This window comes from Sus scrofa, chromosome 12, assembly GCF_054392235.1.
Source record: "Sus scrofa isolate SSC_HxYL_T2T_F1_AM1 chromosome 12, Sscrofa_HxYL_maternal_Yorkshire_Landrace_v2.0, whole genome shotgun sequence".
Classification (NCBI taxonomy): domain Eukaryota; kingdom Metazoa; phylum Chordata; class Mammalia; order Artiodactyla; family Suidae; genus Sus; species Sus scrofa.
The window spans coordinates 59,872,946-59,895,229 of record NC_139394.1 but is presented as its reverse complement, the minus strand read 5'-3'; the positions used below and the strand labels follow the sequence as shown (position 1 = coordinate 59,895,229).

The 22,284-nt window shown below is 48.3% G+C and overlaps 1 protein-coding gene across 7 annotated transcripts in view; it reads right to left on the bottom strand.

Annotated features, from left to right (window-relative positions):
• Positions 1-22,284, bottom strand: part of USP43 (ubiquitin specific peptidase 43) — a 62,766-nt gene that overhangs the window by 32,080 nt on the left and 8,402 nt on the right. For all 7 annotated transcript variants that reach the window (XR_014821837.1, XM_084986110.1, XM_003131987.5 and 4 more), the window contains exons 2-7: positions 22,120-22,251; positions 13,667-13,770; positions 6,285-6,377; positions 4,201-4,336; positions 2,412-2,547; positions 1,001-1,136 (exon numbers count right to left, since the gene is read on the bottom strand). Coding sequence is in view for 6 of the 7 variants with exons in the window: in XM_084986110.1 (XP_084842236.1) it covers positions 1,001-1,136; positions 2,412-2,547; positions 4,201-4,336; positions 6,285-6,377; positions 13,667-13,770; positions 22,120-22,251 (737 nt within the window). In the remaining variant the exon portion in view is untranslated. The remainder of the gene's footprint in view (positions 1-1,000; positions 1,137-2,411; positions 2,548-4,200; positions 4,337-6,284; positions 6,378-13,666; positions 13,771-22,119; positions 22,252-22,284) is intronic.

Below are 22,284 nucleotides of genomic sequence, written 5' to 3'. Positions count from 1 at the left end.
TTTTAAACATTTCATCTGCATTCTATAAGAAAACTCTCTGGTTTTGTATATTTGTGATGGAACCAGTCACTTTCCTGAACTCTTGCATTTGTGCTAATCACTCCTGAGTTCTCGGTTTTCTAGGCAGACAATAATATAATCTGCAAATAATGGTAACTTTAGTTCCTCGTTCCTATGAGCAGTTTCTTTTTCCCCTATCTTACTGCACTGCGTGGGTTTTACAATACAGTGTAAAATAACAGCGGTGACAGCAGTAACAACCTTTCCTAGAACCAGTAGGAAAACTACACTTGGAACTAACACAGCCATTGTGAATTCCTATTCTTCAATTTTAAAAAAAGGAGTTCCCTGATGGCACAGTGGGTTAAGGATCCAGCATGGTCACTGCTGTGACTCGGGTTTGATCCCCAGCCTGGGAACTTCCACATGCTGTGGGCATGGCCAAAAAATTTTTAAAAACAAGAAGGACAAGAAAAAAAAAAAAAAAAAACCAAGAAGAAAACTTCAGATGCTTAATTGTTAAGGATTGTGTTAACCAACCACTTTTAAGCAGTGACTCTTTTTTTTTTTTTCATCTTATCATCATTTCTTGGGCCACTCCCGTGGCATATGGAGGTTCTCAGGCTAAGGGTCGAATCAGAGCTGTAGCCGCCGACCTACGCCAGAGCCACAGCAACGCGGGATCCGAGCCACGTCTGCGACCTACACCACAGCTCATGGCGATGCTGGATCCTCAACCCACTGAGCGAGCCCAGGGATCGAATCTGCAATCTCATGGTTCCTAGTCGGATTTGTTAACCACGGAGCCATGACGGGAACTCCTAAGCAATGATTTTTGATCCTCTTGATCAGGAGGTACCAATGCCGATTCTTCATTGATCAACCAAGCGTGAGAATGGATATTTAATTTTTTGCAAATTAGAATTATTCTAGGCCAAATTCCAAGGACATGTCCACACAGCCTAGATATCATGGAAAAGAAGGAGGACGTTAAACATACCTGCTGGCCTGCTGCCCTGAGCCCACCAAGTTACAGAAAAGGATTAGCACCTTGTTCTCGCCGAGGACGGGCCGAGATAGTCTCTGACCCTCGCGGGCAGCCAAGCGCGGGGAGACGGGCAGGCCAGGTGGACAAGCTGAAGAGAGAATTACATTCGGGTTCTTAAAGCAGTTACTGCACTGGGTCAGAACCCGGGCGTCTAGCTCCTCTTCTCTTTGAGCATCTATTAGTCACCCTTGGGAGACACCGGAGGGCTTCAGGGAAAGTGATATCAGGTTCATGGAACCTATGTGGTTGGGCCCCTGGCATTAAGAAGATGATACACGTGGTAATGAATTTGCCGTGTGTGTAGCAGGGATTTTAACGAACGCTCTCCAAAGTCAATCTGAAAAAGACTCCGAGGTGATTCTGGTTGCTTGTGTGCTTTGACCAGAGAGCGGCAGAATAGCCTCCCCCCAGGAAAGCTAACGTAGGCAGCACAGAGAGAAGGTAAAAATCTTCACCATTAAGGAAGTAGGGGGAACCATCGTCCATTGCCGAGCACTGCAGAAATGTTACTTGTAAGGCACAGATGTGTCACCTGTGACTGAGTTTGAAATGGGGGGCTTATTTTACTGAGTTATAACACTCTCAGGGCCACTCGATGTCCTGTTCTAGATTCCGAGCCCAGATTCTCTCTGTTGACTCAGGGCAGCTGCAGACACCTGGTTCCCACAGCCTGCCTGCCACCCAGACTGGCCAAGGATATGGGCTGGGGCACAGGATTCATCTGGGGTAAGGGTCACACTGGCGTAAGGTCCTCTAAATACGGGCCTTCTGGACTAGCTAATTGGACCAGCATGTGTGCTTGACCTACAAGAGTAGGTCAGAAACTGACCATCTTTGCCAGTCCAAAGATTAGGAGAAGCAAGCACAGAGACATGGGACTGTTACCAAAAAATCATTTCATAACCTCTTCGACCATTTACTGCTCCGCTCTGTAAATTTTACTTCAACGCACTGGCCTTGAACCATAAGAGCCCTAAAGACACAGATCACCCCAACACCTGTTCTGAAGAGTGGTTCTCAAAATGTGGTCCTTGGACTGGCTACATCAGCCTCACCTGGGAACTTGCTGGATATGCAGTTTCTCAGGCCTGCACCCCTGGTCTACTGAGCCAGAAATTCTGTGGGAAAGGCTCAGAAATCTGCTTCAACAAACCCTCCATGTGACTCTGATACTAAGGCTTTAAGAATCCATGTATTAGCTGATTAATTTTTAATAATCAACCCTCTGTACAACTATCCGAGAAAATAAGCCTGATATTTCCAAGTACTAAAATTAAATGTCTTATGCCTTAGATCCCAATGAATACCTCTCAAGCCTATAACTCATAATATCCAAATAAAATTATTCAAAGCACTCTTGTACCTGAGAGCATCTCCTGGCCAGGTGATGGAGGGGCTTGGAAGGCATACACATTATCTCCTTCTGCAATAGTATTCAGGTCCTCTTCATCAAAGAAAGACCGCTGCAGCCCATTGGGATACAGTTCAACCAAGATCACCTGAAATGAGAAGGATCATTTTTCCTCTTGTTTTTTAAAGGGAACTTAAGAAGTCTAAAAGTGACTGACGGTCTGAAACCTCTCTTTCACTCTTTCTGTCTTTCTAAGTCGTTACTTATTTTTCATAATAAAACACAGTAAGTGTAACAAATAGATGGACCAGAGGCATCCCAACCACAACTACAGAATATCAAAGTGCTGACAGAAGAGTGAGGAGAAGAAAATTGAGAAAGCTAAACTTTTATACCCAGCTGGACTACCACACGAGACTGAGCCCACAATGAAGACTTTGGACAAACAAACCGTGAGAGTGTTTATCACTAACAGAGCTCCACTTAAAGAACTTCTAAATAGTAGTGCCAACTTTTTTTTCACATTATATCATAAGTGGAAAACATTTTTATGGAACACTGAGGCAAGCAGAAGAAGCTGGTTTTGTAGTGGAGGAGAGAGGTGAATGCCTTGAGGGCCCTGGCTGTCCTCTCAAGGCAGAAGGAATCAACAACTCAGCACAGATAACTCATTCAAGGCACTCTGGCTGAGAAATTCTCTTGCAAAAGATACCTTTCAGGATTAAAACAAACAAACTGAACTCAGAAGGAAATGTTGAATTGTAAGGTGAGACGATGAAAACAGAAGACAGTGAACACAGGTAAGTGTAAACACACATTGACTATATAAACCTGTAATATAACAACTATTCCTACTAACACAACCTGTGAGAAAGGGGAGGAGAGATGCAAATATTGGATAATGATGCCCATCTGTAATAATATCTTAATCAAAAAGGTTTAAGCGAGGAGTTTCATTGTAGCTCCACAGGTTACCAACCTGACTAGTATCCATGAGAATGGATACTGGCCTCACTCAGGGGATTAATGATCCAGAGTTGCCATGAGCTATGGTGTAAGTCACAGATGTGGCTTGGATTTGGCGTGGCTGTGGCTATGGGATAGGCTGGCGACTGCAGTTCCAAATCTACCCCTAGCCTGGGAACTTCCATATGGCACAGGTGCAGCCTTAAAAAAAGAAGGCATGGACCCTTTATTGTGTCTATGTTATTCCTTAATAAAGAAGTTAAAAATATTCTCCCTTCAAAAGAGTGCTTATTTACTGTATTGTATTATTATTGTTACTATTTTTAGCCACATGTGCAGCATACTGAAGTTCCCAGGCCTGGGATCAAACCCATGCCACAGGAGCAACCCAAACCACAGCAATGACAACACTAGGTCTTTAGCCTATTGAGCCACCAGGGGACTCCTAAAAATGTTCTTTAACTAGAAAAATAATCCATAAAGTCACCAGGGAAGTGTAAAACTCCCATTTTACAGTTAAAGAAACAGAGGACCAATTACTTTGTCCAAGGTCAAAAAACTAGAGAGTGACTGAGTCACAGTTAGAACCCCATCCTGGGCCCCTGCCCTCATACCGCGTTGCTTTTCACCACCATCACCTCTACCCTGTCCTTTCAAGGGGGCCCTCCAAAGTCACAGTGAATCCAAACTTTTTACCAAGATGTTCGGGGCGGGGAATAGAGAACACCCATCCTCCTCTCCCCCAAATCGCCTCTCTCATGCCCACATCCCAGTCTAGACAGCTGGCCCAGTTCGCATCCATCATCCCGTGCCCTCCCATGCAATTCCATCACACCTCAGCCGCAGGAATGCCGCCTTCCTCTGCGACCATCTTCCTCAGGGCTGCCACCGTGCTGAGGATGGGCACAGCCAGGCCAACCCGCAGGAACCGCTGGCTCTGAGAGAGGAAGACCAAGGTGACGCTCAAGAATCTGGAAAATAGGAAGGAGACCACATTCTCAAAGGACTGACAGGAACTGTCACCAACAGCACTGGCACTGGATCAAGGGCAGCACGCAGGCAAGATAATCTCTCCTGCCCAGTCGTTATTGTACTTCAGGTATGCTGTCACCAGGTGGCAGTGGGGAGCCAAATCTCCAAGGGTCTCTGCTGAGTGTATTTTGCCAGCAAATTAAAAAGATACATAATTTAAAAACACAATACAGATCTTCTTCAATTTATGATGGGATTAAGTCTCCATAAACCCATTCATTGCAAGGTGAAAACGCATTTAATACACCGAAACTCCCAAACATCGCTTCTATGCCTCACCTACCTTAAATATCCTCAGAACACTTAGATTAGCCTGCAGTTGGGCAAAATCACCTAACACAAAGCCTATGTGATACTAAGGTGAGGGAATCGCTCATGTAATTTATGGAATACTACACTGAAAGTGAAAAACAGAGTGATTGTAAGGGTATCAGTTGTGGTCCCTCGTGGGCGCCAGGCTGACTGGGAGGTGTGGCACTGCCCTGCCCAGCACGAGAGGATTGTACCCACATCACTAGGCTGAGAAAAGATCTAACTTCAAAATGCAAAGCACAGCTTCTACTGAACGTGCACCACTTTTGCACTATCATAAAATCAAAAAACTATAAATCGAACCACTGTAAGTCAGGGACCATCTGTAGAGATCCATGGCCTCAAGGTTCTATTTGCCAAATAGATGATCTTAAGCCCCCAAAGGAACGTTGAAATTTGAGAAACAGAGCAGTCAAGCTTCATCTTCCAGTATAGCTCCAAACCAGGGATGAGGCTCTCCTTTCCCTATGGAGGTCCCCCCTTGGTCACAGGACACAGCCCTCCTAGCCCCCATCCTCTCTGGACACTGTCTCTGGTCTCACTTCCTCCCAACCCCAGCAGCACACCAGGGCTCACCCCGTCAGCTCCTGTTTCCCCTGCTCTCCACGCAATTAATTATCCTGTATCATGCAGCTAGTTAGCAGAGCTGGGACTTGAACCCAGGCCATCCGCCCCAGAGTCAGCGGCCCTAACCACCACGCTGTGCTGCATCAGGCCAGGCAGCACAGCTCACATCTCAGGAGACATCATCTGATGGGAGCACAAGCCAGGGCTGTACAGTGGCACAGAAAACCCACACGTAGGAACTCAGAGCAGAGGGACGACTGAGTTGCCAGGAAAGGCTTCACGAAAATGGTAGGTCTCCACTGAGCCCTAAAGACGGAAGGGGTCAGCAGACAGAGGGCCAGGGAAATGGTTTTTACAAACCACACCGGGGAAGAACGGCCACCTTCAATGCCAGTAAAGGTGCCCATATAAGAGCTCACTAAAATTCCACAAGGTGGACCCTGGCCCGTCACCCTAACAGTCACTGCTAGACCAGGGCTCCTGGGACGCCTGTGCTGTGTGCCTCCTCCCGAAGCCTGCCTCCTCCTGTCTTTTTTCTCATATCTCCTAACAACCCTTTTCCTTTTTCTTTGCTCCTTAAACAAACCTTTTTCTATACCTTCGCCAAGAGGAGAAAGGATTTGGCCATAAAGCAGGGGAAAGCAGATGGTGAGAGATTTTCTCCGCTTCGACCCTGTCCGACCGAGTGGTACCAACTGGCCCAGGCCGGCGTCTGAATGGGCCAAGGACGGAAGCTTGGCCACGGGGCTGATAAACAAAAGCATGTTTATAATTCCTTCTTCAGCTACAGAAGGGACACTGTAACCTTTCACGTTAATGGTTCCGTTTCACAACTACGTGTCCCTCAGCTACAGGGCTGGTTTCTGGACCAAAAAACAAGGCTGAGAACAAAAGGTTCCCAGGGAACCAAGGACGGAAGCCACGTTCACAGGACGGAAGCCAAGTTCACAGGACGGAAGCCAAGTTCACGGGACAGAAGTCAAGCTCACAGGCATGATGCTCACGTACCTCGTCTGGCGCAAGGGGATCGGCAGCGACACACACAGGAAAGGGTCGAAGGTGTTGCTCTGTTTCAGGCAGTGGGGGCAGGTCAAGGAAGATCTGTGAGGGCGGAAGATACACACGGAAGCTGCATCACACTGGAACAGTTTGGCTGTTTCTCAAGAACTAGAATCCCCACTGCAATCACACCCGGAATGGAAAAAAAAAAAAAAAAAGAATGCCAAAGAGAATTGAAAACCTAGACCCCAAAGAATTGAAAACAGGTGCAAATCCTTGTACACAGAAGTTCACGGCTCCGCTACTCACAAGAGCCAATGGGAGGACAGACACATCCCAAGTGTCCCTTAATGGAGAGATGGGTCAACGAGACACAGCACAGACACACAATGGATTATTATGCAGCTACGAAGTCGGGATGCTCGCTACAAGAACGAATCTCAAAAACATCACGAAACTACAAGAAGCCAGACACGAAAGGCCACATATTTTATGACTCCATTTCTATGGAAGAGCCAGAGTGGGTAAAACCACAGAGACAGAAAGCAGATTGGTGGTTTCCAGGGGCTGAGTGATTGTTTAATGGGGACCAAGTTTTCTTTTTGGGGGGGGCAATGAAAATGCTTAGGAACCAGAAACAAGGGGGGCTTTCACAACATGGTGGATGTTCATGCCGCTGAATGGCATGCTTTAAAATGGTTAATTTTAGGGAGTTCCCTAGTGGCTCAGTGGGTTAAGGATCTGGTGTTGTCTCTGCTATGGCTCAGGCTTGATCCCTAGCCTGAGAAAAAAAGGTTAATTTTATGTGACTTACACCTCAATTCTTTATTTATTTTTTTTTTTTCTTTTTAGGCTGCTCCGAGGCATATGGAGTTCACAGGCCAGGGATCAGATGTGAGCACAATTGTGACCTATTTGCACCTGAGGCAACACGGGATCCTTAACCCACCTCCCTGGGCTGGGGAATCAAACCTGCACCTAGGAGTTCCCGTCGTGGCTCAGCGGGTAAAGAGCCCACCTAGGATCCATGAGGACTCAGGTTCAATCCCTGGCCTTGCTCAGTGGGTTAATGATCTGGCGTTGCCATGAGCTGTGGTGTAGGTCGCAGACACAGCTTGGATCCTGTATTGCTGTGGCTGTAGTGTAGGCTGGCAGTTGTAGCTCCAATTCCACCCTAGCCTGGGAACTTCCATATGCCGCAGGTGTGGCCCTAAAAAAAAAAACCCAAAACCCCCTGCATCCAGAGATGCTGCCTATCCCACTGTATGACAGCAGGAACTCCTTAATTCTTTTTTGTTTTTTTTTTGCTGCACCCACAGCACCCAAACACTCCTGGGTCACTGATGCCGTCCACCCCCCTTATTGCATACAGCTAAAGAAAACAAAGCTCAGAAAAGAGCTGCTAAGAGGAGTTCCCTGGTAGCTCAGCAGGTTAAGGATCCAGCATTGTCCCGCAGTGGCTCAGGTTGCTGCTGTGGAGCAGGACTGATCCCTGGCCCAGGAACTTCCACATGCCAGGGGTGTGCCCCCTCGACCAAAATAGCAGCTAAGAGCTAACAGTGAAAGAGAATTTACTAAGAACCAGGCATTGGGCACATATTAAGCCCTGTGTTGCCCATAACCGCTCAGATTAATCTCACTTTACAGAAGGAAAAAACTAAAGCACAGAGAGGTTAGGTCACTTGCTTGGGGACACACAGCTCTTAGGTGGCAGAGCCCAGGCCCATCACCATTTCTTCAGCATCTTTAATACAAATAGATCCACATCATTTATTTAGACTCTTTAAACTGTTTTAAATTTAGCACATCTCTTCTGAGAGCAAAAGGCAACTTTTGGGTTCCATACCAGTGCTCTTATTTAATTTCCTTCCTTGTAGAATGTGCCATGTTCTCCTCAGTGTAACGGATTTCTGGATGTTACGGTCCTCATCCTAAAATCTGCACAGACTTCCTGGGGATGGAGAGGAAGAGCCCACCAGCAGGCCGTGCTCTCACCCCTGGACCGTCCCAGGGTGGGTCGGCAGAGAAACCAGGGCTGCAGTCAGAAGAGCTTTCGGGGATCCCTACAGAAAGCACAAGTCCTGCTGGGTTCGTTTTCCACTGAGCAGACCAAAGAGAACAAACCAGGGCCGAGCCAGTTTTGTTCAGTGTTCAGGCTGCTGCCCCAGGCAACCCTAAAGGATCTACTCATTGCGAGCTGCCTTTCCTGATACAGTGAACAGAAGGCCCAGGGTGACTTTAGAAAGCAGACAGAGTATTTAATGATCAGTCACTCTTGCTGCCTCTGCTACGTTCCCTTTAGGAAAATCATGGTAGTGTTTTGGTTAAAAAAAAAAAAAAAAAAAAAAAAAAAAAAAAGGATGCATCAAACATTGAGCTCCAGCCAGCAGGGGGCTCTGACATTTGTGGGGTCTCCTCTGCCACCCCATTTCTCTCCCTCCTTCTCCCACCCTCACCCATTACTTCTCATGGCACCACATAGGCCTGGAACATGTATTGTTGTCATTGGGAAAATTTCAAAATCTTGTTTCACATTTAAGCGAACAAATGAGAAGGAGTATTTTCCTTTGACTTCTTTTAAAAAACAAAACAAAACCTATTAAAAATACAGGGAGTTGCAGTTTTCATCATATTCAACACAGATTCAGGGGTACAGGCTTTATATTTATATTGAGCCATGACTCTGGCAGGAAGCAAGAGATGTATAATTTGGCAAAAACATAGAATAGACTAAATTTTTTTTTTGCCTTTTTGGCCACACCCAGGCATATGGAAGTTCCCAGGCCAGGGACTGAATCCGAGCTGCAGCTGCAACCTATGCCACAGCCGAGTCAATGCCAATCCTTAACCTACTGCATGGGCTGGGGATCGAACCGGCGCCCCCCCTCAGAGACAATGCTGGATCCTTCCCTTGCTGTGCAGCGGGAACTCCTAGAATGGCCTCATTTTGTACCTAAAAAATGAAGAAAAGGAGTTCCCAGTGTGGCGCAATGGGATCAGTGGCGTCTTGGGAGAGCTGGGACTCAGGTTTGATCTCGCCCGGTATAGCGGTTCAGGATCTGGCGTTGCCCGCAGCTGCAGCTTAAGTCATGACTGCGGCTCGGATCTGATTCCTGGCCTGGGAGCTCCATATGCTGTGGGCCAGCGATAAACGAAAGAGAGAGAGAGAGAGAGAGAGAGAGAGAGAGAGAGAGAGAGAGAGACAGAAGAAGAAAGAAAAAGGAAGAGGAGGAGGAGGAGGAAGAAAACGTGTTGTTTTCCTGACAAACTACAGAGAGGACGTGAAGTGCCCTGTTCCTCAAAGGCTGAGAAATGAGGACAGAGAGTGGGACCAACGGATCTGGGGGTTGGGAGAAGGACCAGTGTCACTTTCCAGAAAGCTCCAGGCATTCCCAGGCTCCATCTACACCTCAAATGTGGCCTGGCTGTCCTTGCGTCCTCACCATCCCCTCCAGAGCGCTCACAGTGCTGACTTACTGTCCCCCAGGCGCTCCCGGGGAAAGTGACAGAAAGGCACCTGGCCCCCTTCGGTGTTCCCTGGCCCACCTCCCTAGCGCAGTTCCCCTTCTGCTCCAAAGCCAGCCTCCCACCTGCCGCCCTTTGCTCTCCACTGGTGACAAAGGTCCCACGATGACACTGCTGGCCTCTCTCTGCTGCTGAATACACGTCGTCCACCTTGAACCTGGCCAGCTACACCTGCTCGCTGGCCGGGGAGACAGACGGCCACGCCGGCCACGGTAATTATGATAACGTAAGAAGTCACCACTCCGGGATCTGGTCTGAGGAGGCCTTCGCAAACACACTCCACCCAAAAGGGAATGCTGCCCACCACGGGGACCAGATTAGGCTTTCTGTGAACAAAAGCTACGAAAGCCACGAACGGATGAACACACACACACACACACACACACACACACACACACACACACACACACAATCCCAAAACCAACAGAGCAACAATCCTTGGCTATTAAACTTGCAAATGTTTTCAGGCTGTGGTTATAATCATACAGAATCACAAATTATTTGTCTCTAGTCTATAACCTATAGAAGTTATATATTATATAACAGTATATATTATAACTTACACTATAATGATTATAACTAGCATAGACTATAGAATATATAAATATATACTATACTATATTATACATGATATAATACAATAATGTATACAACTGTATACATTATCTGCATATACATTATATACATCATATATACAATTGTATGCATAATGTAATACAATATACTGATACTATGTAATTGTATATACTCTTCTTCCTTCTCTCCTCCAGCCAAAGGCAAAAGCTCAGCCCCCAAAAACGGGGGACAAGGACAGTCAGAAGAGAGAACCTGAGTGAACAGGGGCCTCTGAAATAAGCCGTAACACTTCCAGCTTTCAGTTGCAAAAGGAAGGCTGATACCAGGGCGACCCTCCATCCCAGACACGCCTCCCCCAGGAAAAGAGTCCCAGCAGCAAATAGCACCCTCAGTGCGGAGCTGGCCCCCACTGACCGCTGCAGAAAATCACCTCGCAGCCCTCAAGAGCCCCAGCCTAGACGGACACCGCTAACCATATTGTTTCTTTACTATGGGCTCGCAGGCACAAAGCAGCTCTTTTTAGCCGTCACCAGTCCTTTCTTGCGTAGCACGAATATCTTGCTTCTTATCCATCATCCCACCAAAGGGTACTCGCGGCCCTTAGTATCTGCTCAGCTCAAAGGTCAAGTCTTCAGGAATCCTCCTCGCCTGACTCACCTCGCACACCTTGTGCTACTGTGATTTATGATGAGAAATATACATTTGGCCTCCAACACCTGCTCCTGGCACAGCTCCCCCAACCCTTGGAATTTCCTGAGTGATCCGAGCAAGAATAAAGATCAAAGGAGCATCCTGTGCTATTCACGACAAACCCCACACAGCCACAGCCGAGTGTATGATAACGAAGTGGTATCTGGAAAGCCCCCAGACAAAACCACAGGATGGGGGCTGGTTGCCAGAGGCACCAACCGAGGGATGAGGGGGCTGGAACTCGCAGCTCCATCCGCACCTCTTGGAAAAAGAAGGGGGCCAGAGGTTGAGTCAATCACCTATGGCCAATAAGTGCATCCGTCATGCCCACATCATGGCACCTCCATAAAACCCAAGCAGAAGGGGTTGGGGAAGCGTCCAGGTTGGTGACCCTGTGTGTGGAGGCCCTGGGAGGGTGGTGCACCCCGAAAAGGGTGTGGAAGCTCTGCACCCCTTCCCACATACCTCACTCTAGGCATCTCCCATCATGCTATTCCTGAGCCACATCCTTCTCAAATAAACCGGGTCATCTGGTAAGTATGCTGCTGCCTTCTTCAGGTCTATGAGCTGGTCCAGCACATCACTGAACCTGAGGAGGCACTGATGGAAACCTCCAAGTTATAGCCAGTGGGTCAGGGCACAGGCGAGGACCTGGGACTTGTGATGGGTGTTGGGGAAGGGGGTGGTCTTTATGGGACTGAGCCCTTAACCTGCAGGGTCAGTGCGGACTCTTAAGTAGACAAAACGGAGTTAAACTGTGACACTCAGTTGGCGTCCAGGGAGAAGTGCAGGACCGCCTGGTGCGGGCAAAACACCCACACATGGGGGGCCAGAAGTGCTGTGAGTGCAGCAGTGGTCAGGAGTAATGCAGGGGGAAACCAGAGTTTTCTTCCTCTTTCACACCCATAACAGGCACGTCCATACTCCCTCAATTTTGCCTTCAAAGCACTCACCAGTCACACCACTACTGAAAAACCCTGGGAGTTCCCTGGCAGCCTAGCAGTTAAGGACCTGGCGTTGTCACTGCTGTGGCGTGGATTCGATCCCTGGCCCTAGGAACTTTGGCGTGTTGTGGGTGTGGCCAAAAAAGAAAAAGAGAAAAACCCAGGAGTCACTCTAGATGCTCACTCTTCTCCAGTCCCCACGCCGTATTCCCTTAAATCTGCTGCCAAGTCCAGTCAACTCCACATCCCAAACTTGTTCCCCACCCACCCGCCTCTCTCCATCTCCAGCCACCATCGCTCTCCCGCTGGGAAGCCAGCACATCAGCTGCCACTCCCACTTCGAGACCTGCCTGCCTCCGTCACCAAAACATTGAGCCAGTCTCTTAAAAGCATAACTGCCCACACCCCGCTTTCAAGTCTGCAGTGACTTCCCGTGCCACTTGGGCTACAGCCCCCACACTACCAGGTGCCCGACCACGACTCCAGCTTCCCCACCCCACCCCGCACCCTCACTGCTTGGCAGCTCTCTGTTCCTTGAACTTGCCTTGGTCATTCCCGCCCCAGGCCCTTTGCTCTTCTTCCTGCCTGGCATACCTTGTCCCCAAGTATGTGCATGGCTGGCTCCTTGTCACTCCGCTCTCAGCTCAAATGTCCCCTCTGAAAAGAAACCTGGCCTGACCACCTTATCTAAGGCTGGCTGCCTCCCCCCCCCCCCCCAGGCCTTCATCTCACCCAGGGTTATCACAAACTGTGGCGTGTGTAGAATCTAACACCTCCCCCAAGAGAACGCGAGCTCCTTGAGAACAGGGGCTGGGTTTTGTTCACAGCTCAACTCCAGCACCCAGAAGAGAACCTGGCACGTAGCAGGCAGGAATTCAAAACCCAGAGAATACGTGCATCTATTTGGTTAGCAATTGTCTCCTGTGGGCAAGGAGTTACCCTCCTCCTCGTGGCCACTGGACCAAGCACGATATCAGACACTCAAGTGTGTCAAAGAAGGAAAGGAAGAGGGGGTCATGGACAAGACGGGAAACGAGTAGAGAGAAGGAAGTGGATTTATTACACAAGGACACCACGAAGCGGTACCTAGAGGCAATTATGGTGATCCTTCCCTAAGCTCTTATATATATGCATATATATTTTTAATAACTGGCTGCACCCATGGCGTATGGAAGTTCCCAGGCCAGGAATCAAATTCAAGCCGCACCTGTAACACCGCTGGATCCTTAACCCACTGTGCTACAGTAGGAAATCCCGAATCATGTACTTTTTAGACCCTCCATAATGCTGGGAAATCTTGAACTCGGTGTGTTAACCCAGCTCTCTGGCAACACAGAACAAATAAGAAAGAGCATCCCTGTCTCAGCGACGGCTGCTGGGGAGACCCTGGCTTCCACATTCATAGTCTGTAGGACCGCCTCGCATCACCCCTCCTCCCAGGGGGGATGGAAAGCCCAGGAGCCAGCAAGAAGGAAAAGAAATAGCAAGGGTCAGAGACAGTAGGAGCAAGTGGTTGACTGAAACTTGTCAAGGCGGAGAGAAGGGTGTTTATGGTTTCTGCTGTTTTGTAATCTCAGGATAAACCTGGCCACGGGAGGCTGGCTACCAGTGTGCTGAGCCCTGAAGTGACCCATTCTAAACGCACCCCAGCCTTACCTATATTGTGCTTGGAAGTGGCTTTGGACAAAGCTTTGGCCTAGAGAGAGCTGAGCCGATGGCGACGGGGGGTTCTCAGAGGTCTTCCTGGCTTCGGGGAGAAGCTGCAAAGAGAGGAAGCGAGGAAGCGAGGTTAGCTGCATCTTCCATCACTGCACAGCTTTCAGACCAGGAAGTCTTCGGCCTCCTCCGGGGCCTACAGCATCCCTCTCTGGGCCTAGACCTGCAGCACCAGGACCTTCCACGCTGCCTTACCCTAATTCATTAAGCCCAGTGTGACCAGACACAGGATGTGCCAAAGGGCTAGTGAGCCTGGTACCATGTGGGGTGGAGCCGTCAACATCCCAAGGAGGACCTCCGGTTCAATAAACAGCGGAGCACCAGAGTGAAGGATTAGACCCTGGAGTCAGGCTGCAGGGGTTCGGATCCCCGCACCAGCGCTTAGCTGGGACAGATACTCAACCTCTGATCCAGCTAAATAAATGACTTAATTTCTTCGTTCCACGGTTTCCCACCTGGAATAAAGGGGTAATGGATGATAGGAACCAATTCCCACCCGAAAGGGATATTTTGAGATGAAAAGAGTTAACATGCAGAAAACACTCAGTGCCTGGCACACAGCACGCACCGCGCACGTGTTTGTTGTGGGGGTGGTTACAGGATGGGGAGTATCCGAGAGGCTTTGAGCCCAAGTGGGGGCTCCAGGGGTGGAGACCTGCTGTAACTTGACAGGAGGGCACAGGATGGAGGAGGGGGAGGCTGGAGTTAGGACACAGATTAGGAGGCTCGAGGGCCCAGGTCACAACGGGGTGACCTAGAGCAGAAGGGATGAAAACAAAGGGAAGCAAAATGAAGCGAAGCGAGAGATGAAATGAAATGAATGAAAATGAAGTGGAATAAAACAAAAGGAACTGAGGAGATCCTGCTGTAGAGCACAGGGAACCATACCTAATCACTTGTGATGGAACAGGACGGAGGATCATGCAAGAAAAAGAACGTGAATATCTATGTATAACTGGTCACTCTGCTGTACAGCAGAAACGGACAGAACATTGTAAATCAACTATAATAACAAATTTTAAAAAATTGAATCATTAACTCATAACTTTCTAAAACAAAAAGCACCAGGCCTAGATGTCACTGGTGAATTCTACGAAATACATTAAGAAAACAATGCACCCGTTTGGTGAAGTCTGTTTCAGAATATTAGCAGGGGGAATAGTTTCCAACTCATTCTTTGATGCCAGACTGGATCTAATACCAAAACTGGAAGGAGAGTAAATTCCATTTGGTCTTGTGTCTTTCTCTCTTTCCGTTTCTTTCTTTCTCTCTCTCTCTCTTTCTTTAAAAATTAAAAAAATAATAATAATAAATGAAAGGAAGTGAACTGAAGTGAAATTTTAAAATGAAATAAAGTGAAGTGAAATGACATAATGAAAACAAACTAAAATAAAAAGGAAGGAAGGACCCAATCAGGACACCCTGAATGCAGAGCTCGTAAGTGAGCACCGGTGGGGACGAGGGGGTGACAGAGGCAGGAAGCTCCAAGCTTCCAGTCTGGTGCCTGAAGAACCCATGTGGCATTAACAGAAGACGGAAAGACAAAAGGAGACAGGGGTCAGGGCGGGTCTGGGACCCCGAGTTTGGGGGTGACCCACACCCAAGCAGAGAACCTAACGCGAGCAGAGAAAGGGCTCAGGGGAGACAGCCCTTGGATGCATGTGGGGACTCCAGGGTTGACTCCTCTCCTTTGGAAGGGCCCCCACTTTGGGGACACTGACTCCAGTCCATGGGGGGGTGGGACGGCTCTTTCATCCCTTCCCCAGAGGGTTGGGTGATGACCCAAGCTAGGCAGATGACATGTCCCTGTCCTGAGCATTCATCACGGGCAGAGGGACCAAGGGCTGCAAACAGGGACTCAAGCAGGAGGGTCTGGGCCGGAGGATTGAGCCCTTCCTGCCTCTGGGACGCCCATGCCCAGAGCTGTCTGGTTCTGGACAGCCTGGTCCTCAGCCTTCCCTTCACTTCCGCATGCGCCCCCTTGCTTTTCTAACTAACGCCCTTCTTGTTGGTGTCACCTGAATTGGCCGCTATTCCTCCTAACCAAAGACCTCACGATGACACAGGCTGCTACTCATCGGGGTCATAAGAGCACACGCTGGCAGAGGGTGTGGACGGGACCATCCGAGGATGGGGAGGGGAAGAGAAAATCCAGACCAGGCTGGGGTGAGCGGTAGCAGAGGGGCACTCACCAAGCATGGTCTGTGAGGTCAGACCAGGCTGCCGAGTGACCCCGAGATCTCCTGGAGCCTCATCTAAAAGCAAGAGGAGGAGTTCCCACTGTGGTTCAGTGGGTTAAGAACACAACATAGTCTTTGGGAGGATGGGGCTTCGATCCCTGGCCTCGCTCAGTGGCTTAAGGATCTGGCATTGCTGCAAGCTGCATTATAGGTTGTGGGTGCAGCTCAGATCCAGCATTGCTGGGGCTGTGGTGTAGGCTGGCAGCTGCAACTCTGATTCAGCCTCTAGCCTGGGAACTTCCATATGCCTCAGGTGTGGCCCTAAAAAGAAAAAAATAATAAATAAAATAAAAAAGGAAATCAATAGGAGTTTCAAATCCACTTCATGGAGCCACTATTATTATTATTATTATTATTTTGTCTTTTTAGGGCCACATGCGCAGCATATGGAAGTTCCTAGGCTAGGGGTCGAATCGGAGCTGTAGCTGCCGGCCTACACCACAGCCACAGAAACGCCAGATCCAAGCCATGTCTGCGACCTACACCACAGCTCACAGCAACGCCGGATCCTTAACCCACTGAGCAAGGCCAGGGATTGAATCTATGTCTTCAGGTCGGGTTCGTTAACTGCTGAGCCACGACGGGAGCCATCATTTAAATCATAAAAAGATGTGGCTATCTTGCTGGGGTACACGGTAGGTGCTTAATAAATGTTGGCTTCCGGGTCCTTTCCCCAGCCTCATCCCTTTCTTAATTCTGCGAGAGTGGCATTTTCTGTAGGACAAACCACCAGAAAGATTGCTGGTGTCATGGTGTCTTTAGGAGAGTAAAGAGATGGCCTTTTCACCAGATGAAAACATTTATCATTACATTAACAGAGAAGAAAGTGGGCCTTAGGTTTTCTATTCTAGTTTCACATAAATCCAGCGACATGACTTTTATATGTTTTGAAACAGAAATAACCTCAGAAAGAAAAATGCTTCAGAGTCACCCAGAGGACAGTCCCTTTCTGTCTTGGACACAGAAAATGAACTTTGTGCCAAAGAGCCCAACAGCTCTGCTCTTTTGCCATCAAGGGTTCACAGCCAGGGCGCCACAGGCAGCCCAGTTTTCTAAGAGCCAATTTCAGGAGAGGCTTTGACCCCAGACACAGGGAAAGATCTTCTCTGGTTTCAATTGGGTCAAATGAAGAGCTGGGCAAGCGCCTCTTTCTACCCGGGTTCTTGCTGGGTCTTGTAGGCCTCCTGATGCACTCAACCACTGAAGGAACAGAGAGCAGCCAGTGTGACCAAGGACAATGAGCAAGGGGCAGAGGGACCTGAAACCAGGCAGAGTGTGTGGTGGGCCAAGTCAGGTAGGGCCCCGTCAGCTGCATAGGAGTCCGGATTCTGCTGTAAGTGCAATAAGAAGCCGCGGGTTAGGGGGAGGGAGAATTTCAGTGGGAGAGTGACCCGGATCTTATTTCTTTTCTGAAAAGACCCCTGTGGCCGTGGCGTGAAGCACATGTAGCAGAGGGCCCCCTGGAACATGGAAGCCCAATTAGAGCTGCTTTTACGTGGGTCTTGAAGTTGCGAAGAATTATTGGCTTAAATAAGCTCAACGTCATCTTAAAGAAAGATTTGGGGGTGCTGTACTGTGGAGGGGAGCAAAGGGCCCCCCCCCGAGCAGAGGTTCTCAGCTGGGGAACGCTTTGGCCCCCCAGGGCACATCTGGCCACATCTGGAGACATTTTTGGTTGTCAAGCACAATTGGGGTGCCACCGGGATCTCGTTAAGTAGAGGGAGGCCACCCATGCTGCAGTGCACAGGACGCCCCCCACCCCCAACAGAGACTTACCCGGGTCCCAGCGACAAAAGGGTTGAGGCTAAGAAGCCCTGGACTAAAGTCGAATTTTCTAGATCTGGATCCTGGCTCACCCTCTTACTTGCTGTGTGACCTGGGGCATGTTACGTAACCTCTCTGTGCTCTTCCCCACCCGTAAGTCCAATGCCTTTTTCCTGCCACAAAGGGACAAGAGAGGAAGACTGAAAGGAACTGAGAAGGCTGTTTATCCCTCCTACTTTCCAGGTAGAATGAGCTGCCTGGCAGTCAGGGAGTGGGGAGGAAGGGAAAACAGGTAAAGGAGCTGTTTCTAGATGCACCCGGGTCTCCTCTTTCCCCTGGTGGGGGAATCATGAGAAGGAAAAGGAGCCAGCACACTGGCTTTGAAATAGACAGACTTGGGGTCGATTCTCTTTCCAAGGTAGAAATCGAGGGACCTTGGAGAACTTCACCAAAATTTCCATTAACTGTAACCTGTGTTATCTCTTCACCTTAAAGCATGAGAGCTACTTGGAGTTCCCGTCGTGGCGCAGTGGTTAACGAATCCGACTAGGAACCATGAGGTTGCGGGTTCGGTCCCTGCCCTTGCTCAGTGGGTTAACGATCCGGCGTTGCCGTGAGCTGTGGTGTAGGTTGCAGACGCGGCTCGGAATCCCGCGTTGCTGTGGCTCTGGCGTAGGCCGGTGGCTACGGCTCCGATTAGACCCCTAGCCTGGGAACCTCCATATGCCGCAGGAGCGGCCCAAGAAATAGCAAAAAAAAAAAAAAAAAAAAAAAAAAGACAAAGCATGAGAGCTACTTCATTTATTCAACCATTCAAGCGCTTATGAAGGGTCTCCTACGTGTCAGTAGTGAAATAAGCCAGGAAAAGTATCACGTGAGACACCCCGCACATTCCGAATTTCAATAAACAGTCTCTCTCTTTTCTAAGACATCATTCTGATTTCAAAATGCGTTCACGCTAAGATCATAACATGTTTATCCGTTTGGCTTTTCTTGGGAGAAGCAACCTGTTCCAATTCTGTAGAATCCTTCCTTGGCCCTGTGATTTGGGGGAGTTCATCCCACAGGCGTGGGACCCCAAGTGCCCAATCAGAATAGTCCATCCTACTGGATACCTGCCCAGGAACGGACATGTGAGCCAAGCTAAATAAGACAGATTCCTTCCTGGGCTTTTTCTGGAATCCCAAGTAAAAAAGACTATATGAGCATAGCACTGTATGGGTGGAGCCAATTTGAAAATGAAGAGAGAGATAAGAGACAAAGGAGAGGGCCTAAGACCTAGTGACATCATTTGAGTCCTTGGAGCCAGTCTTAGCTGAAGCTGGATCTACCCTCAGACTTCTAAGTTCTAAAAGCCAATAAATGCCCTCTCCTAAAGTTGGACCCAGTTTAATTTCTGTCATCTGCAACTAACAGGGTCTGAATTAGAGAAACAGAAAAATCACTGCACACATAAGGAAAATCACTCTTAATCCCACAACCCAGAGAAACCACCTTAACCTCGGAATGCTGGGTCTTCCCAGGTTCTGCCTGGTGATGTTTTTGCTTTGTTTCATCTGTGTGCTTCGGGGTTGAATGGGGTGGTTTTTTTAAAATAAGAAAACAGGAGTTCCCGTCGTGGCACAGTGGTTAACGAATCTGACTAGGAACCATGAGGTTTCGGGTTCGATCCCTGGCCTTGCTCAGTGGGTTAAGGATCTGGCGTTGCCATTAGCTACGGTGTAGGTTGCAGGCAGGGCACGGATCCCGTATTGCTGTAGCTCTGGTGTAGGCCAGCGGCTACAGCTCCGATTTGACCCCTAGCCTGGGAACCTCCATATGCCATGGGAGGGGCCCAAGAAATGCCAAAAAGACAAAATAAATAAAATAAAATAAAATAAGAATAAGAAAACAGTCTTGCAAGCCAGACCCCCTGAACTTGAATTTTGACCCTGATTCTTCTTAAGCTGTGCTGCTTTGGGAAGGTGACCCCCCCTCTGCTTCTTGGTTTACTCATACACAAAATGGGGACCATAACTCTGGCAACACCCCACAAATGACAGCGGCTCCTCATACTGCATGGAACCCTGTAAGATGTGCTCTGAGGACACACAGCATTTTCCCTGTTCCATGCACTGGCAATCTGCTGTCTCAGACCCCAGAGCTGATTTTGCAACTCTGTCAAGCTCTTAGCGTCCACATTATATTGCTGTTTAAAATAGGTCTATTTTTACTCAAGACATAAATGGCTATGTGCTCCCTTTCTTAAAGTGGCAACTCGTCATTTTAAAAGAGAAAGAAAAAAAGGTAACAGTTAGCTACATGGACAAGTTAAGGGGGAAAAAAAATGACTCAGCTTCCCGAGCCATTTCATTTTAAATAAGAATTGCAGAAGTTCCCACAGAGGTAGAGCGGAAACAAATCTGACTAGGAACCATGAGGTTTTTGAGTTCGAGGCCTGGTCTCGCTCAGGGGGTTCAGGATCCGGTGTGGCTGTGAGCGGTGGTGCAGGTCCCAGACATGGCTTGGATCTGATGTGGCTGTGGCATAGGCTGGGAACCTCCATATGCTGCAGGTGTGGTCCTAAAAAGCAAAAAAAATACAAATAAAAATAAAAAAAATGGAATTGCAAAATAGTTAAGGGGTGCAATACGATGATGTGACGTACAGCTACGCAGTGAAATGGTGACTTTAGTCCAGCCAATCAACACAGCCATCTCCACACATCGTTAACCTTTTTTGTGTGTGGTGACAGCACCTAACACCTGCTCTCTTAGCAGATTTCCAGCACGAAATACAGGATTATTAACTATAATCTCTAGGTATCTAGATTCATTCATCCTACAGAACTCTGACTGCCATTCGATCGCCCCTATTTATTTTCGTATTTTATTTTTTAAAAACTATTTTATTGATGTATAGTTGATCTACAGCGCTGTGTGTTACTTTCCGGGGTCCAGCAAAGTGATTCGGCATATAAATATACTCTTTTTTTTAATATCCTTTCCCACTACGGTTTATCAGGGGATATTGAATATAGCTCCCTGCACTGTTCAGTAGGACCCCTTGCTGTTTATCCGTCCTATAAACATCACCTTGCATCTGCTAAGCCCCAACTCCCAACCCATCCCTTGCCCACCCCTGCCCCAGGTAACCACAAGTCTGTTGTCTATGCCTGTCTGTTTCTGTTTCATAGATATGTTCATTTGTGCCTATTTTGCCATTCAGTCTTGAGTACTCTAGAATAATGATCTCTCAGCAGATAAGGTAAGGGTGGGAAGGTGACGGTGGAAAGACACTTCCAAAGGGCTTTTTAATTGATTCACAAGAGGAATGGGAATAAAATATCCAGATTTCAAACACATAAACAAAAAGACAAGGAAAGTAGTTCTTACAGCTGCATCTGAATCAGTTTCAAGACACAGCCGAAGCAACGTGCATCTGATCAATTACCAAAGCTTGTGAAACGTTTTTTAAATTACGGCAGATCCTTCATGGATAGTCAGAGTAACGTTGCTCACGGCATAATAACGTCACTCACTTTTGCTTTCTCAAGTGGGAGCTGAAAGGACAGCCTGAGAGCAGAGCCTACCCTTGATCGATATTTAGCAAAGCCGTAGACAACACAGCTGATGTATCAATCCATTGGACTATTACTTCCGAAGAGATAAGGTTTCTTACTTCCAAAGATCTGAGGTTTCATCCAAATCTGGGAATGCTTTTTTAACTTTTTTTTGCTTTTGAGGACCACACCCACGGCTATGGAAGTTCCCAGGCTAGGGGTTAAATCAGAGCTGGAGCTGCTGACCTACACCACAGCTCACGGCACACGGCACTGCTGGGTCCTTAACCCACTGAGCAAAGCCAGAGATTGAACCTGCATCCTCACAGACACTAGTCGAGGTGTTCTTAACTGGCTGAGCTGCAAGGGGAACTCCAAATCTAGGAATGCTGAGTGCACACATGTAAAAAGATTGGGGATCTGTGCCTGGAAAAAAAAAAAAAAAGATTGGGGATCGCTTGATCTGTAGGATAAGTGTGAAAATAAGGGTAGAATTAAAATGGTAACACCTGAAAATAGTAAGCCACGCCCTCGTGGCCTCAGATGATGAGACTAAGGCACAGAATAGTGACAAAAAGGATACATTTTTCAAACTTTAAACTGAACAGAAAGTCTGCTCGCTCCATCACTGGGACTAAAGAGGCTGCGTGACTGCAGGGGGAGGAAACGCTTCTCTAAAACAAACGGGACTAAGAGGGGGAGCAGGGAACGGTAGTTCGTGTGCCGCAACCAGAACACGCACAGATCTGCAAATCTGAATTCCAAGACTGCGTTTTGAGACTCGCGTGCATCGTCCAGGGAAAAAAAACGGAAATCAAACACAGTGTAGGGTCTGGAGGGTGACTGACCTTGTCGGCCGCCGGGCCCCGGGCCGAGCCCTCCAAGTCCTCGTGCACACGGTCCAGCAGCCAGAGCAGGAACTCCAGGGCGTCGTGCTGGGAGTTGCCTTGGAACTGAGAGCCGTACTTGGAGACAGCATTCTGAAAGGAACAAGAAAGCCACAGGGGCCACTT